Source organism: Grammomys surdaster, unplaced genomic scaffold, assembly GCF_004785775.1.
Source record: "Grammomys surdaster isolate TR1022 unplaced genomic scaffold, NIH_TR_1.0 1036, whole genome shotgun sequence".
Lineage (NCBI taxonomy): Eukaryota > Metazoa > Chordata > Mammalia > Rodentia > Muridae > Grammomys > Grammomys surdaster.
Genome location: NW_021605455.1, coordinates 2,286,813 through 2,304,030, shown reverse-complemented (window position 1 = coordinate 2,304,030; position 17,218 = coordinate 2,286,813). Strand labels below are relative to the sequence as shown.

General features: G+C 44.8%; 1 protein-coding gene across 2 annotated transcripts in view; it reads right to left on the bottom strand.

Moving 5' to 3' along the window:
* Positions 1–2,024: 2,024 nt before the first annotated feature.
* Positions 2,025–17,218, bottom strand: part of Loxhd1 (lipoxygenase homology domains 1) — a 160,437-nt gene continuing 145,243 nt past the window's right edge. For both annotated transcript variants that reach the window (XM_028783217.1, XM_028783218.1), the window contains 3 exons: positions 13,868–14,000; positions 12,674–12,832; positions 2,025–2,897 (listed from right to left, as the gene is read on the bottom strand). In XM_028783217.1, coding sequence (XP_028639050.1) covers positions 2,417–2,897; positions 12,674–12,832; positions 13,868–14,000 — 773 coding nt within the window. In that variant the 3' untranslated portion in view covers positions 2,025–2,416. The remainder of the gene's footprint in view (positions 2,898–12,673; positions 12,833–13,867; positions 14,001–17,218) is intronic.

The following is a 17,218-nucleotide window of genomic DNA, read 5'->3' as shown; positions in this document are numbered from 1 at the left end:
GCCATGCTCCCCACCATGATGGCCATGGACTCACTTCCTGTCTGCTGCTGTGCTCCCCACCATGATGGCCATGGACTCACTTCCTGTCTGCTGTTGTGCTCCCCGCCATGATGGCCATGGACTCACCTACTGAAACTGTAAGCCCAGGGATTCTTTTTTCTGTAGGTTGCCTTCATTATAGTACCTTAGCACAGCGACAGAAACATAACTAAGAAAAGTCACTAAGATATCTTTGTAGATGCTCAGTAAACGAATAATTCTAGGCTGAAGCAGGACTTCTGGTGTTCACCTTTCCCAACCCCAGCAATACACAGAAGTTCCCTGAGACAAAGTGTCTAACGTGGGATTCCCCTGAACAATCTTTTCTTTCATGCACTCCAGAGGAAAGCTCACAGAAACTATCAGCTGATACATAACATGCATATGCCAAGTATAATTTGCGATCTGTTATTAATGAACTTAGGAATTTCATGAATGGAGAGATGTGTTGCAAGAAGATTAGAAAATAGGCATTTGGAGAAATGACCCAGACTGGCTAGGAAGGGTTCATGGGGAATGGTTGAAGGACCAAGAATAGCTGCTCTTGAAAGAATTCTAGCTAGAAGTGATGAAATTGAGCATCCTCAAGACCTTGAGCTAGTACAAGTCTCAGCAGAAAGAGTATCTAAGTACTGAAATTAATTCACACACACACACATATATATATGTGTATATATATATATATACACAGACACATTTACCCTGTCAACAGTATATTCAACCACTTATCCACCTACTCATAATCTATCCATCCATCAATCTACCCAACCATGGATCTATCCACCCACCTTCTCACTATCCCTTCCTTCCTTCCTTCTTTCCTTCCCTCTCCTCCATCTACCACCCACCATGCATAAACATTTGTCCACTTACATATCCTTCCTTCCCTCTACATACTATTTTTCTAGTACCAAATACATATATACATTACACTCTGGGATTTGTGATAAGCTCTAGTATTACAAAGATGAATTAGACCTGATCCTTTTTGAAGACTAGTGGTCCAGGTAGAGAGGCAACCCCCCTACAAAATACCATTTATGGATATGAGTACCATATGAGGCCTATCTTGACGGAGGGATAACAGAAAGATTTTCTGGTAGTGAATAAAGACCTTGATCTGAGACACCTTGAGTGTAAAACACCAAGTCTGGTGAAACAGAGGGGTGGATGGATTGGAACAAGGAAACTTCTAGCGGAGAAGAGAGCCTAGAAAGGCACAGGCAGGATGACGGATTGTGAGGCATCGCTGGAGAGCAGCACGCTGGGCTTGGAGCTATAACTGACTTTCCCAAGCTAGAGGTGGTCTCAGGAACCTGGGGATGGGTGGGTGGGGCGGGTAGGAGGGGCCTTGTGGATAAAAGCACACCCAAACCAACAGAAGTCTCAATAGTTTAATTGAAAGTTTTTGGTAATGGTTTCATTAGATCCTGACAGGTCCTCTAAGGAACGCAAAACAAGCAGGGCAGGTTGAAGACTGCAAGAAACTTGGCTATGTTTGGTACAGGGTGGAGCTGGCTCGACCTATCCCAAGAGCAGCAAGCCAACATTTATGAAATGCATCAATACCAGAAAGGAAGCAAGAGACCACTCCTGCCACATTCCACAGTGACGCTGACTGAGCACTTGTCAGAGGGAAGTGGCAGAGAAGTGGTGTGGACTGAGCTGAGGATCCTGTGATGGGGGAGGGGGGCTGCGAGGAGCAGAGCTGGACAGACAGACAGACAGACAGGGGTAGGGAGACCAAGGTGTCAGGATCTGAGAGCTTTTATTCTCTTCGTCTCTGTAAAGTGGTGGAAAGAATTACCTACTTTACACGGGCTCAAGGTCCGCCAACACTCCCTCCTGATGTTTTTCTGCATTTGACCCTGGATTTGTTGGAACTGGGAAAAAAAAAACCATACATGTCTTAGCACATAGGTGCTCAGATGAGTTCTCTGAGGGGTGTGGTTTGGAATAATTTAATTAGCTTAGCTTTTTTTTTTTTCGGAGAAAAAGTGTTAATTAGTTTTTGCTTAAAATATCCCGCCTTGATAACCTCTCCTTCTCCACTTGTCTCCCCTGAGTGAAGTCCCAATTTTCCATCCACACCCTGCAGCAAGTCCCAACCTGGGCAACCACTGTTATTATAAGGAAAGAAAATTTAAAAAAATTAGTTTGTACAGTCATGGATTATATCATGTGATGAATATAATAACTCTTGTATGTCTGAGAGATGGAGAAGGTAGAGACCAGGATTCCATAAACAGTCCCTTGCAAGGAGCAGCCTCTGACGGATATGAGACCCCAGGTCTTCTGCCCTAGTCCCCACCCGTGGAGCTTTGCAGAGATGGATATTGAACGCAAGGTGGAGGGTGTAAGGTGTGGCTAGGGCATCTCAGACAGACGGGAAGAGCTCACGCCAGGTGAGTCCATCGCCCCGAGACTTGTCTAGCCACCTGCCGCAGGAGAAGATGGTGGCCACTCCAGTACTCGTGTTGGTGACCTCCACCTTCTCCACCAGCCAGCCTGAGTAGTAGCCGCTGCTGTCGTGCTCCAGCCGAACCTTCCGCAGTTCTCCCAGTTCTAACGTCTCCAGGAAGAAGCGGTCTGTACTGCCCCTCTCAAAGAGGTTGCGCATTTTCTGTTTCAGTTCGCGCTTGCCCGTATCCCCATTAGCGCCAAAGATGGTCACAAAGACGTTTGCATCAGTGCCCGCCCCTGGTTCATAGCCCGTTGTCACGATGACCTCGTACTTGACTGGCACCAGGCTCTGGATCTTACTGGCAAAGCTCTCTGTCGTTTTCGTAACCTCGAATACCTTGAAGTACTTCCTCTTCCTCTTGAGGGGGATGAGACTGTCACAGTTAAAGAAGTACCTGACAGAGGGATAAAGAGCAGACGGGAGTCAGCTTTGGAGATAGGAGCAGAGGGTCCTATAGCCCGGATGCCCCATTCTTCCAGTCACTCCTTGTTTCTTCTAATTCCTTTCTAATTCTTTATGCACTTGAAATCTGTAACTCAAACCTGTTGGTCCTATCTTTCAAATGTACCCAGAATGGGCCTGTCTGTTCCTCTATCCCTAGAATCTACTCCTGTGCTCCATTCTGGTCCAAATCGCCATCCTCTTCCACCTGGAGAATATCAGGGACCAGCTAACTGGCCTCTGCACTTCTTGCTTCTTAGGTTTGACATAAACAATTGCTATGATTTCTTCCCAATCCAAATTGCTAATGGTTGTAGCATGCTGTCTACTAGACATCCCCCCACCTTGAACTCTCAACAGCTCTGATTTTCCACACACAGGAGACCAGCGCAAGATGGAGCCCATTCATTCTGTCATGGAGGTGGGAGAGGGATGTGCCAGGTCCCACCCCTTCTGAGCATTTATAGGCAGCTAACCATTGCTTGGTCAGGGGTGAGGGTTAGGGGGGGTACAATGCTAATAAGGTCCTGTTTCTCCTTGAGAATTTATAGGTGGTTAATGGCTCGGAATGGGGAGGGTCTCATGAAGCCCTGCCCCTCTCTGAGAATAGTTAGGTTATATGTTCCTGGAGGAGAGACATTTTCTTCAGCTATTCAGCGGCTTATAACTTTCCTAGGCTCCACTAAGTAAGCCCAGTTAAACTCACTGGCTCACTAGTCTCAACGAGGATGGAATTATTTCTTTGTTCTGCTGTTGGTTTCCTATCTGGGGTGAATAGCTGTTTGCTCATCTCCCCAGAACTAGTTCCCACAACACTAATAATTTAGCAGATTTTGAAATAAGCAGTCCTGGTGCTAATGACTTCAGGAATGCAGTGCAGGAATAGGGTGCCCAGAGGTGAGGACATGGGGGATGGGTGGAGAGCAGCCATCTTGAGAAGCAGGGAACAGGAACAGAGAACTGAGCCATCTTCAGAAGATCCCTGCTGGGTCACCTGCCTAGGTCTAGAGCAGAGCTCCCCATTTGCATCCTGGTAACCCCCAGCAAGTGTCCCAGGACTAGACTGAAACATGGTTGGCAGAATACCTCTAGATCAGATGGAAAACGAAACTGTGAATCAAAATCACACAGAGCTTTGCAAAGGGGAAATTTAATTTGAGCCAGAGTCCCCACTGGACACATAGAAAGAGGACCAGAACTTCCCCTTCACCCTGTAGTAGCCTGCCAAATGCAGGACCTGCACTCGGTGTGGCTACAGAAGAGCTTCCCAAAGGAAGGATTTATGCTGACATCCTACGTCTATGAGAATACACATATGACAGGCCCAGCACCCACGCTAAGCATCAGTCTAAGTGAGAACCTTGTGGCAACATCAGCACTCATGTCCTAGGCACACCAGAACACACACAGAGTCAGGTCCTATGTTTGTGACCCACCCCTGAAATGACTGGTACCAATGCCCTTCCTCTCTGAATACTTCACATAGGCAGAATCAGCACCAGGTCCTGTAAGGGAGTGATTGCACAGGTTGCTGTGGGATTAGGAGTCTCCTTGCCTCAGTTCCCTGTGTGTGTGTGTGTGTGTGTGTGCATGTGTTCGTGTGTGCATGTGTGTGTGTGTTCATGCATACACACACACATGTAGAAACCACAGGTAAGCCTTAGATGCAGTTTTTCAGGTGCTGCCTACCTGACTAGGGTCTTCTTTTTGAGTCAGGGTCTCTCAGAGATATCACCAGGTTGGCCTTTGAACCTCATCTGGCTGTCTGCTTTCCCAGTGCCGGGCTTGCAAGCATGTGGCGTCAGCCAGGCTTTCCTGGAAGCTCAGGGCCTTGAGCTTGCATGAAAAGTACTCCCTGACAGCCACCTCCCAGTCTGACTGCCTTCCTTACCACCTTTGCAGTCTACGTTCACTTGGAACTGCCTATCGTCTCCCTTTGTCTTCTGCTCTGTCTTCCCTTCTCTCTTGTGCTCTCTGTGCTCTCAAGCCAATTTCTGCCATCACTCTGCTTCTTTACTTCCCTCCCTACCTGAAGTAACTAATATCTTAGGACACGGCAATCTATCTGCTTCTTAGTTCCCTCAAATTATTTACACCGAGGAGTGATTTTAACTACTATTGTGTTTTCATAAGTCTCTGTATTGTTTATTATAGTGATTGATGAAAAGAGGACTCTACTGTTTGCAGCAAAGCTGGAGAGCAGGCACACAGATGAGGGGTTCAGCCACACACCCAGGACAGCGAGGATAAATGACATATCGATCCTTCTACAACCTACCACTACCTGAATATTCAAAATACTTAGACTGAATAAATATGCATGATTAAAAGTAAGATGCTTTTAATAAAAGCATCAACTTACAACCTAATGCACAAAACCCAATGCAGAAACACAAGAAATATTTAAAAAAAAAGTCAAACAATGCAATCCCTGAAAATCACTAATTCCACCATAATGGACTACAGAGAAAGTGGATGAGAAGTAACTGTAGATAGTAATTAAAAATGATTATAAGAATGTTGCACCAAATCAAAGAAGACATGAGGAAATCTCAGAATGATCACAGAGAGAACACAAAGCAAACTACTGAATAAAAGAAAGACAGCAACACAGTATATCAATAGAGGGAAATACTAATAAAAAAATAATGGAATGAAAAGCTCAGTAAGGAAAAACCCCAGTGGAGAGCCTCCCCAATAGAATAAATTAAGATGAAGACAAAAATATCAGAGTTCAAAGACAAAGTAGACAAATGAAAACATTCAGAGGATTACAAAGATAAAATAATAAGAAAGCAGAATAGAACACTCAAGGCCTATGAGATGCCATAAAAGACTTAAACATAGAAGATGGAGAAGTTCAAACTAAAGGCATAGAAATTATGTTCAGTAAAAGCATAGCAGAAAGCTTCTCAAACTTAGAAAAAGTGGTGACCAACTAGACACAAGAGATACTGAGAATCCCAGACACACTGGACCAGAATAGAAATTTCCCACATCACACTCTAAATCAAGCATTAAGACTACAGAGACGACATTGACAGCAGCAAGGATGAAGGATCAAGTAACCCGTGAAGGTAACTCCGTCAGCGTGATAGCAGACTTCTCAACAGAAACTCTAAGACCCAGGAGTGCATGGAACTGTATATTCAAGCTTTGAAAGACAGTAACTACTGACCTGGTTACTCTATTTGGCAAAATCACTCTTCATAGTTTAAAAAGAAAGAAGCACTTTACATGATAGAATAAAAAACTTCATGACCACTAAACCAGAACTACAGAGGTTATATCTATCTGTAGTTATGTATGAAGAAATCTATCTACTCTGTGAAAGGAATGACCACAAGGTCACAGGAAAGGATAAACTGCACTTGAATGGCAAGCATATAATCAAATAAGGAAAGGAAGCACCAAATATTACAAAATAACAAAATGACAGTTAGTGTGAAGCTCTCAGCAATAACTGTGAATATTATGATCTGGATCCTCTAAAAGACACAGACTAGTAGATTGGATTTTAAAATGGGGCCCATTTTAAAAGATGGGGCCTATTTATCTCCTACAAGAAACCCGTTTCACTGGGAGGAAAACGAGCACAGCTTTAAAGATGGAATGTGAGGAATAGAAAGCGAGATTCCACACAAATGGAGCTAGGCAGCAAGCAGGCAGGCGCAGAGATACCAATATCTGACAAAACGGGTCAAAACAAAGTTAATTGGAAGAGATAAAGAGGGTAACGACGTATAGATGAAGGGAACGGTCCACTAAGAGGATACTGTAACTGTTTCCTATATGCACTGAGTATTGACATAACTTTATAAAAACAAACACTAATGGATGTAAAGGCACGGATTTTACTTACACACAATAATAGTGCCCTACTCTCACCAATAAACAGGTCATGTGACAAACAGAACCAAATCAACAAAGCACTCCAAAGAAACATCACACCAAGTGCCGCTGCAGATCAAATGGACTTAACAGATGCCCTCAGACTATTCCACCAAAACATTGCCGAGTACGCACTTTTCTCAGAAACTCATGTAGCTTCCTTCCCTAGAATAGATGACATTTGAGGACACTAAAGAAGATCTTTAAGAATACAAGAAAATTCAAGTGATTTCTTATATCTTATCTTGTTTTTCAATTTTTGAGATTATAATTTAATTACAACACTTCTTGCTTTCCTTTGTTTTCTCCAAACCATATACCCCTCCCCCACTCTTCTCCATCATGTCTTATGTTATTGCAACAGATAAAGTCAGCACTAGGAGAAATGATTGAGCAAAACTCATGGGGATTGAACAATACACCACTGAATTATAAATGAGTCAGGGAGGGGATCAAGAGGGTCATTTAAAAATTCTAGAATTAATGAAAATAAAAACACAACATACTAGAACCTGTGGAGTGTGATGAAATTGGTATTGGGATATTCATATCTATAAATGCTTATGTTAAAAAACACTAGAGAGGTCTCAAATACAAAGCTTAAGGATACACTTTTAAGGCCTGGGAGAAACCAGAGCAAGTCAATCGATGGAAAGAAGTACTAAGATTAAGGCAGAAATGAATGAAGACCAAAAGAATAACACAAAGAACCAGCAAAATAAGAAGTGGGTTTTAAAAAATGATAAACAAGATCGATAAACCTGTAGCAAACTAAACAACTGAAATAGAAGACCCAAATCAGTAAACTTAGAAATCAAAAGGGAGACATTACAACAATACCAATGAAATTCAGATCATTAAGGCAGACTTGGAAAACTTCTATTTGAGCTTGTAAGACAGCTGAGCGGTAAGGGTGCTTGCTCACAAGAAAGACAACCTGAGATGGCAAGGGAGAGCCAACTTCCACAGGCTGTCATTCAAACTCTGAGAGAGGGAGGGAGGGAGGGGAGGGAGGGGAGGGAGGGAAGGAGAGGGAGAGAGAGGGAGGGGAGGAGAGGGAGGGAGGGGGAGAGAGAGGGAGGGAGGGAGGGGAAAAGAGAGACAGAGAATGAGAGATAAATGAAATCACAGAACAGATACATTTCTAGACACACCAACATACAAATATTAGACCTAGATGATATAGAAAACTTGAGTAGATGTTTCACAGATGCTGAGATTGAAGCATTGACATGAAGGTTCACAAACCCAGACCCAGATGGACTCAGTGGTAAACCATCAGACACATCAAGAAGAACGAAGATGCATGTTCCTCAATGTAGCCCATTAGCCAGAAAGGAAAGGAATACTACCAAACTGATTTCAAGATGGTAGAACTACCTTGAAATTAAATAAGGATACACAGATAAGGATACACATACACACACACACACACACACACCAATCTCCCTGATGAACACAGGCAAACTACTTAAAAACTGTATTCCATCATACACCAAAAAAATCTTGCACTGTGACAAGCTGGGCTTGATTCTAGGGAGATAAAGAGTTCAACATCAGAAATCAATAAATGTAATACATCACCTTATAGATTCAAGGGCAGAAACCACACCATCATCTCCATGATCGCAGAAAAGATTTTCTGACAAAATCCAGAATCCCTTTATAATAAAATCCCAGAAGACACTAAGACTAGAACAATATAACAGGGATCATCTATGGCAAACTTGTACTTAACGTTGCACTAGGTAGGGGGAATTCAAGGCGTTCCCACTGAAGTCAGGCATGAGACAGTTCCCAGTTTCCCCGTGTAATCTCTCAAGTCTCAGCTAGAGCACTCAGACAGGAGACAGAAACGGAAGGAGCACAGACACACAGGGAAGGAAGAAACGAAGCTGCTCAGATTTACAGATGACATGACGCTGCACACTAACAACACTGAAGACCCCAGCGGAACATTCGGAGCTGATAAACACTGTCAGCAAAGGAACACAATAAAAGAGAATCAGCTGAAGACCTCCAAAGGCAAAGGCAACGGAAGACGGAAAGACCTCTCTGCTCACAGCGCAGCAGAATTAACTTAGTGGAAATGGGTAGAGATCCACTGTAATCCCCATCAAATCCCAAGACATTCTTCACAAAAATAGGAAAAAAAATCTTAAAACTAACACAGAAGCATACCGAAGGCCCTGGGTTGCACAAAGCTATCCAGAGCAAAACGGACAATGCCGGAGATGTACTTAGAACCACTGTCAAGCTATAGTTCAGAACCATAGTAACAAAAGTAGCTTAGTATCCACAGAAAAACAGAGTAGTGGGAAAGATTTAAGGACCCAGATTTAAGGTCACATCTATAGACACCTAATTTTATTTATATTTTTACCAAGATACCAAAGAACGTACATTGAAGAACCGGCAGCCTTTTCAGAAAATTATGCTATGGAAACTGCATATAATTCATATGTAGAAGAGTGACATTAGCCTCTCTAGTCTAACCCTATACATAATCATCTCAAATGGATGGAACCTTAGTATGAGGCCTAAAACTCTTATAGTTAGGGACAGTAGGAGAAGGCTTTCAAGATGCAAGCAAAGGCAGGGACTTTTTCAAAAGAAGAAACTCAGGAACAAGTACCAAGAATTGGTGAATGAGATCACATGGGCTCAGAGGTGTAGTGCACGCTCATCCCCAGGGTTCAATGCTGGCACTCACATGGAGGCTTACAACCATCTCTTGCTCCACTTCCAGGTGACCTGACACTCTCTCCTGACCTCTGTGGGCACTAGGCTCATATGTATGCAATAATACATACATGCAGCCGAAACATTCACACATGTAAAATAAATAAGTCTAAGAGCAAAATCACAGGAAAGACTCAGCAGAGAGAAGTGACAGAGCAGAGAATGAGAGACAATCTTTGTTACTTGTACATCTGCCAGAGGATTAGTATCCAGATTATATAAAGAACATCAGAAAAGCTAAGTTCCAAACAAGTAACAACCTAGCCAATACAGCAGGGAACAGCCCAGAACTATAGGAAATGTTTAGCATTCTTAGCCTTCAGGGAAACACAATCAAAACTACAGAGAGTCCACATCACTCTGGTTAGAATGACTACACAAAGAAAACAAACAGCAAACCAAGCTTGTGAGAATGTTGGTCGCAGGGAACCTCTCTACACTGCTGGAGGAATGTAAGTCAGAGCTCCATGGCCCTGTTCACAGCACCGCTGTCCATGGTAGCCACCATTTGAAATCAGCCCGGATACTTGTCCACACGAATGGATAAAAGAATGTATGCACACACAGTGAGGTTTTACTCAGCCACAAAGGGAAGGGAAACTACCATTTTCTGGAAAATAGATGCAGCTAGAAGTCATCATGTTAAGAAAATCAGCCAAAGTACAATCTACAAAAATCACATTTTCCTTCATTTAGAGAGCCTAGGGTTTTCTTTTTTAAAATAGGGACATAAAATCAGTTATGTGCGTATATGATGTGAAAACAGAAGGAAGATGGGAAGACATGGACTAACAGACAGGACACAGGGAGAGGGAAGAGAGCGGAGATGCTAAAACTTCATGCTACACTTGAAAGAAATTGACTTTACAAATAGACTTTATATGTGCTGTGAATAAATGCAAATAAAGAACTAAAGATGGTTTTACACGTGTTCATTTATTCCAAGTGTATGTACTTGGGTTGGGTAAGCACCTGCCACGGCACACATGTGGAGGGCAGGGATGACTTGTGAGAGTCAGCTCTCTCTTTCTACCATGTGTGCCTCAGGCATCAGACTAAGGTTAGCAAGATTGGTGGCCAATGCTTTTTACCTGCTGAGTCAACTCTCTGGCCCTTGGTGCCAGCAAAGAAATTTTAATTGGAAAGAAAAGAAGAAAGAAATTTCAGAGGAAAAATAATGAAGGTGCCTCACAGAAAATTCTTGTTCTGTTTTGCAATCTCTCTCTCCTCCTCAGATTTATCACTTGGTATACTTAGATTTTTTTTTTACATACCAGAATATCTTCAAAGGAGATGTATATTCATTGTTCAGTTTAAAATTATTTTAAAATGTGTCTTTGCATAGATTTGGTAATATTCATAGTTGGACATAAATGCACAAGTTGTATGTTCACATACATGGATTTCCAAGTGTGCTCTCTGTCTTCCTTTCTGTTTGGCTGTGACTCTTTCTCTCTGGCTCCTACTGCAGCACCCCACCTTACCTTAGATAACCCACATAACAGCTGAGGGTGCAGCCTGCCAGACTTCCTCCCTTCCAGCCTCTGACAGACCCACGTACACACAGGCATATGGGATGTCAGTGTTCTCTTTTCTGCACAGCACTATAGTACGAAACGTGTTCTCCTGCATCTTGGGTTCCTCACTTCATAATACTTCCTGGGAGTTGCTCCAAGTCATCTGGTGCACATTTAGTTCATTATTTTAAATGGATAAAAAACATTCCTCGGTACAGATACAAGGACAAGCAGACAGAGCTAGACTAATAGAGCTAGAAACACAGCTCGTGGTGTGGGACTCAAAGCCGGTGGACTCAAGGCTGTGGCTGGATGTGGGGGAGGGGCCTCTAAGACCAAAGGTGAAAAGGATGAACCAAAAGGAACTGAGCTGGCTTGAAAGCCAGGCACAGCATAGCCACCCTTCTGTGAATGCTGTGACCATAAGGGATCGGAAAAGTGTAGAGGAGAGTGAGGGTCCCAGAACTCACGGAGCCTCTCAGATGGGCAGGACCTTATGGAATTTTTGCTGTCCTTTGTTTACTTTTGGGTCTTATTTGAATTTTGTAGTCATTATCTATTGGATAAACTATGTTGATAAGACAGTGTTTTCTGTTTAAAAAAATAGATAAAAACTTCTCTATGCCCTTCTACTGGAACCTTGAGGGTATTAATGATGAACAAGAATGCCAAGAAGGCTGGGGGTGCAGCTCGGTGATAGAACACTCATGCAAAATGCAAAACATGTGTGGCCCTAGGTTCTATCCCCCATATAAAGAGCATACTAGACACATATACATACATAATATATATACACAGAGATAGATAGATAGATAGATAGATAGATAGATAGATAGATAGACAGATAGATAGAAGTTACCCTATACAGAGGGATAATGCATTTCTGAGATGCCATAGATTATGAAGAAAAAAATCCTAGAGCCAGGTGTGGGATACTTTTCTTCACATGTTGGTCAGTAAGGACCCATAGACTTCCAAACGACATAAATTGCCATTGTTCTTTATTCACTGGAAGAAAGGAAAAAGGAAAGAGGAAAGAAGTAAGGGAGGGAGGGAGGAAGGGCAGGCTCCAGTATAACCACTCTGTACCTTTCTTGGTGTTCTCATAAGGGAATCTCCTTGGACTGAAAAGCAGGAGACATCCAAGGTCGCCCAATCTAACCCCATCTCTGCTAGAAGACAGAAGACACGCAGTTCAGGTAGCTCTAGCATAGTGCTTCTCAACCTGTGGGCTGCAACCCTTTTGGGGTGAGTGAAAGGCCCTTTCACAGGGGCCACCTAAGACCACTGGAAAACACAGGCACTTATACTACAATTCATAACAGTAGCAAAATTAAAGTCTTGAAGTGGAAATAAAAATAATTTATGGTTGGGGGTCACCACAACATGAGGTGTCTATAAAAGGGTTGTGGCACTAAGGTTGAGAACCACTGCTCTGGCACATGGCAGCTGCTTCTTCCTGTCCTGATCTAGGCTTACACTCATGACTAGGGTCACCTTGGCCTTGAAAGACACACTGTCTTCTCACACATGCATGGTTGAAGTTCCCACTGCACACCAGGCTCGGCAATATACATACACATTCCCATACTCCATCTCGGTGATGGTGATTGTCTTGACATGCCATACTAGCTCTCTCTTGGGGATGAACCGGTCCTCCCTGGCCAGGTGGCCCACACAGAGGGAGGCAATGTCTCCCAAGAAGATGCTGTCAAACTCAAACGTGTCTGTGGTCCCCCTACAGGAAACAAAGGTGTGATCAGTGAGCTGCTCACACCTGCTGATGCAGTACGGATTTACAGTATTCTGGAGTGTTATGGAAGGCAGGATTTGGTGTCAGCCTAGCATCCCCTGAGGGGTTCAGGCTAGTTTTAAATCGAGACGATGATAGTGAAAAGCCCTGCCAGCAACCTGCTCCCAGCATGTGAATGTCAATGCCACCAAGCAGACTGGAACTTGGAAGAAAGTAAAGAGCTGGGTTTGGAGCTGCAGAGGAAGAAGGAGAAGGAAGAACCTTCTAATAAAGACCTTATAAATACCTGTCTTCTACAACGGGAGTAGTTGGGTATTGGGGAATCTACTTGCATGACATTTGAATCCATGAGGTCATGACAATGGAAAGGCAGGGCATGGGCAGTCTCTGTGGTCTGTTGGTACTAGTCTATGAAACTCAGACTCTGTCCTCATGGAAGGAGCATTGGAATAAAAGGTTGTGGTAAATGGACTGGGGTATCCTGCCAAGTCTGCGTGTTGAAACCTAATACCATGTGGAGTTTGAAGCTGGGTCTTTGGATGGTGGTTAGGCAAAGAAGGTAGAGCCTTTGTGAATGTAATCTTATAAAACAACCCCCAGGGAGCTCCTGCACCCTTCTGCTGCACAAGGACACAGTGAGAGGACCCCCATCTGTGAACTGGGAGGCAAGTGTCACCAGACATTAAATCTGCCAGCAGCCTCGAGAACATCGGAAAGAGATTTCAGTTGTCCCTAAGCTACTGTTTCATATGGCAGCTTGAAGGAGCTAAAATAAAGGGGTTGAGTAGGGGGATGTGGAAATCTTGTAGTTCTGCAGGGACACAGACGAAGTGGACACGGCCAGAGGTTTCCCAGAACAAACAGGGAGAAAGCTCTGGGTTGAAATGTGGGATAATACTTTCAAGGGAATCACAAGTCTGGCACACAGCAGGTATTCAACTGGCCCATTTGTAGATCTCTCAGTGAAGGTCTATGGCTTGCCCTCCCCACCCCCATTTCATTGAGCACTCTTCTTCTTACTTCCGAAAGGCCCGTTGTCTGGAAGAATTTTCTACAAGGAATTCCTTGGATCTGTTCTTCCTGCCTTCCAGGATGAGCCAGACGTTCTCTCTGGTTTCGCCTCCGTTGCCTGTTTCTATGACGATCTCGTAGGCTGCAGGGAGGAAGTGGGAGAGGGTCAGCAGCAGGAAGCAGCCACCTGCCACCAGCCAGTCCCTCCCTCAGGGACTGTTTTCTGGCCTTAGGCCACAGTCTGGGTGTAGGAGCCAGGTTAGCCTTGCTAAGACCAAGGCACTGTAAGCGGAGCTGGTGACTCTGGGACAGCAATGTCTTTGCTGGCAGATACAGGAATATAGCAGTCATACGGAAGGAAGCAGGAGGTAGGGATGAGTTCTCAAAAGATGGTAGGGTCTGGTTCTAACAGCTGGATGGGCCACTAAACTGAAATACAACATAGAAAACACATGCCCTTAAGATGAGGGAAGAGAGGCAGGCCTGACTACAGAAAGCACAATGCAAAGACCCAGTAGACTAAGGACCCCGGGGAGCCTTGAACTTGTTCTAGCACACAGCCCCACTCCACAACCATTAGCCTCACAGTAAGTCCCTGCCTCGCTCTTTCCAGCGTGACTGTGCTGGCATCTCTCCAGCAACCTTCATGTAAGGGTGCCAGGTGTCAGGAGTACCAGGCTGGTGACTAGAATTCCCTTTCTAGACCCAGACATCTAGCCCAGCACTGACCATCCATAATACAGAATGCAATAGCGTTGTAGCAAGAGGTCAGGCTGCCGCTGGATAGGAGCAGAGCTGTCTTCATGCCTCTGCCTGTCTCAGTCTCAGCTCCCAGCAGTTGCTCTCTTCCTCTCTCCAGCCTCTGATATCCTAGCTCCTGCCTGGAGCTCTGCCACATTCCCTCTCTCCACCTGAACATGTCCCCTCCCTCCTCACTGCTATAGCATCTTAGGGATGCTATGCCAGTGCCCTAATTAAAGTGATGGCCTGGTCCCTTGCCACTTCCTGTCTGCCTTGCCTCGGCTACTTCCTCTTGTTCTCACCACCTTTAAACCCTTGATATAATCTCATTTGTTCATTATTGTCCATTGTACCTCCCCCGCTTTCCTAAGTGAGTGTAGGCTCCACAAAGGTGGGTATGTTCATTACTAAATTCCAAACTGCCAAAGGACAGTGCCATGGTGAGCCCTCAGTAAATATATATTTTTATTTTGTGTTTACACATGTCTGTGTACCATGTATGTGCAGTGCCTGAGGATTCTAGAAGAGGGTACCGGATCCTGTAGTTAAGACAGGAGAGAGCCACCATGTGAATGCTGGAAATGGAACCTGGACCTTCTGCAGGAACGGCATGTGCCGTTAGCCATTGAGCCATGTCTTTAAGCCCCTCCTCCATCCCATGTCAGTAAATGGTCACTAAAGGAAGAAAGGTATTAATAGCTAAGTGGACTGTACTGGGTGGTTTTATGTACCTTTGGAGTCAGTTGCAGAGGTAGATGCTTGCAAGACGGCTGGAGCACCTTCTAGGAGTGCTTCAGAGGATGGGAGACAAAATGTGGGAACAGGATGCTGGCTGCTTGGGCCAACCGATAGATTTGCAGTGCCAGCCAGGCCCAATATGGGAAGGACATTCCAGAACCTGGCAGTGGGCCTTGCATGACCTTTCTGAATTTTTGCTTTCCTTATCTTTTGACACAGAGGTGTAAATTGCACCCTGCTTTCTCCTTAGGGTAGATGTGGGGCTTCCAGGGCTTAACGAGAATGTGGTGTTGAATGCTTTCACTCATATGAGGATTTGTTCAAGACGGAGGGGCTGTTTACACTCATAGACTGAGTACCCCAAAAGACCCAGGGTCACTAGAAGGAAACTGCCAAGGCATAGGTATGTCCTCTGAAGTCAGACAGTAAGGCATGGCATTTATCAGTATGATTTTTGCCTCAACATTAAATAAAGGCAGCTGAGAGTTGAGAATCAAGCTCTGTGCATGACACTTCCAGGACCAGCTGCCACCTGGGAACAAAGGTATGGCCAAATGTCGGTCCCCATGTGAGCAGCTCGGCTGGCACTGTGCTGCTTCCCGCACTCTCATGGGTCCAGGCCCTTTCTTGTCCCCCTGCTCACACTCCCCTATTTTCCACACCCACAGAACTCACCCCACACCCCTAGCCCACATCCTGCAAGCATCCGTAGCAATTTGGCTGTCTGGAAACTGAGATGTAGACTTGGCAATGGAGAAGGGGTATCCTGGCTATTCCTCTCCTAAACGCCAACAGTCTGTCTGAGCAGTCTCTACTGCTCATCTCGGTGCTGTGTGAGGCACTCAACCTTTTCCCTCTGAGTACATCATAAGGTTCTGTGTAAAGAGAGCATCAACCACTGAGCCCCAAGGTCAACGGTACTGCAGAGGGTGACAAATGAGTGACACTACCCTGAACCTGTGCACGTCACAAGGCAAGGCGTATCACTCACTACACCCAAAATAAACTGGGCACCCTATAAAGTGCAATTCCAGAACCAGAAAACACATTCTCTAGTAAGGCCATGCATTCTCTTCCCTACTGAAAGCTCATCAACTAGGTGCTCTGTTTCCAGTTAAATGTGCTCCCAGGAACACAGTGCTCACCATCTCTCAAGATGGCTAATTTAACCACTGACCATTCAGATGGCCTGGCAGAGATGGCAGGTAGTGTTCAAGTCGAGATGCACACTTCTCTCTCATGGTGTCTAGTGGTCACGCAAAGAGCTGCCCAGGCAGGGCACAGTTCACAGGTAAGTACAAATTGCCAAATTGCTACGGATGCTTGCAGGATGTGGGCTAGGGGTGTGGGGTGAGTTCTGTGGGTGTGGAAAATAGGGGAGTGTGAGCAGGGGGCCAGGAAAGGGCCTGGACCCATGAGAGTGCGGGAAGCAGCACAGAGCCAGCCGAGCTGCTCACATGGGGACCAACATTTGGCCATACCTTTGTTCCCAGGTGGCAGCTGGTCCTGGAAGTGTCACCCTTGCATGAGACTAATTCTCCCAAACAAAATATGTGTTAATGTGCTGAGATCACAGGGGAGAGCTGTTTAGCTTCCTTTTTTTGTGTGTGAGGAATATGGAAGCCACAGCTTAGAGACGGCAGAGACACAAGTGAAAAGAGCTTGGACCCCTAGATCTCACTATGGAAAACACCCCACCTTCTTCCCACACTGAACGATACACTGCAGGAGTAGGAAACTGTGGTGCTAAGATGCTGAGGTGTGTGTGTGTGTGTGTGAGTGTGTGTGTGTGTGTGTGTGTGTGTGTGTGTGTGTGTGAGTGTATCAGCATGTGTAAGTGTGTGTGTATGTGAATGTGTGTGTGAGTGTGTGTGTGTATGT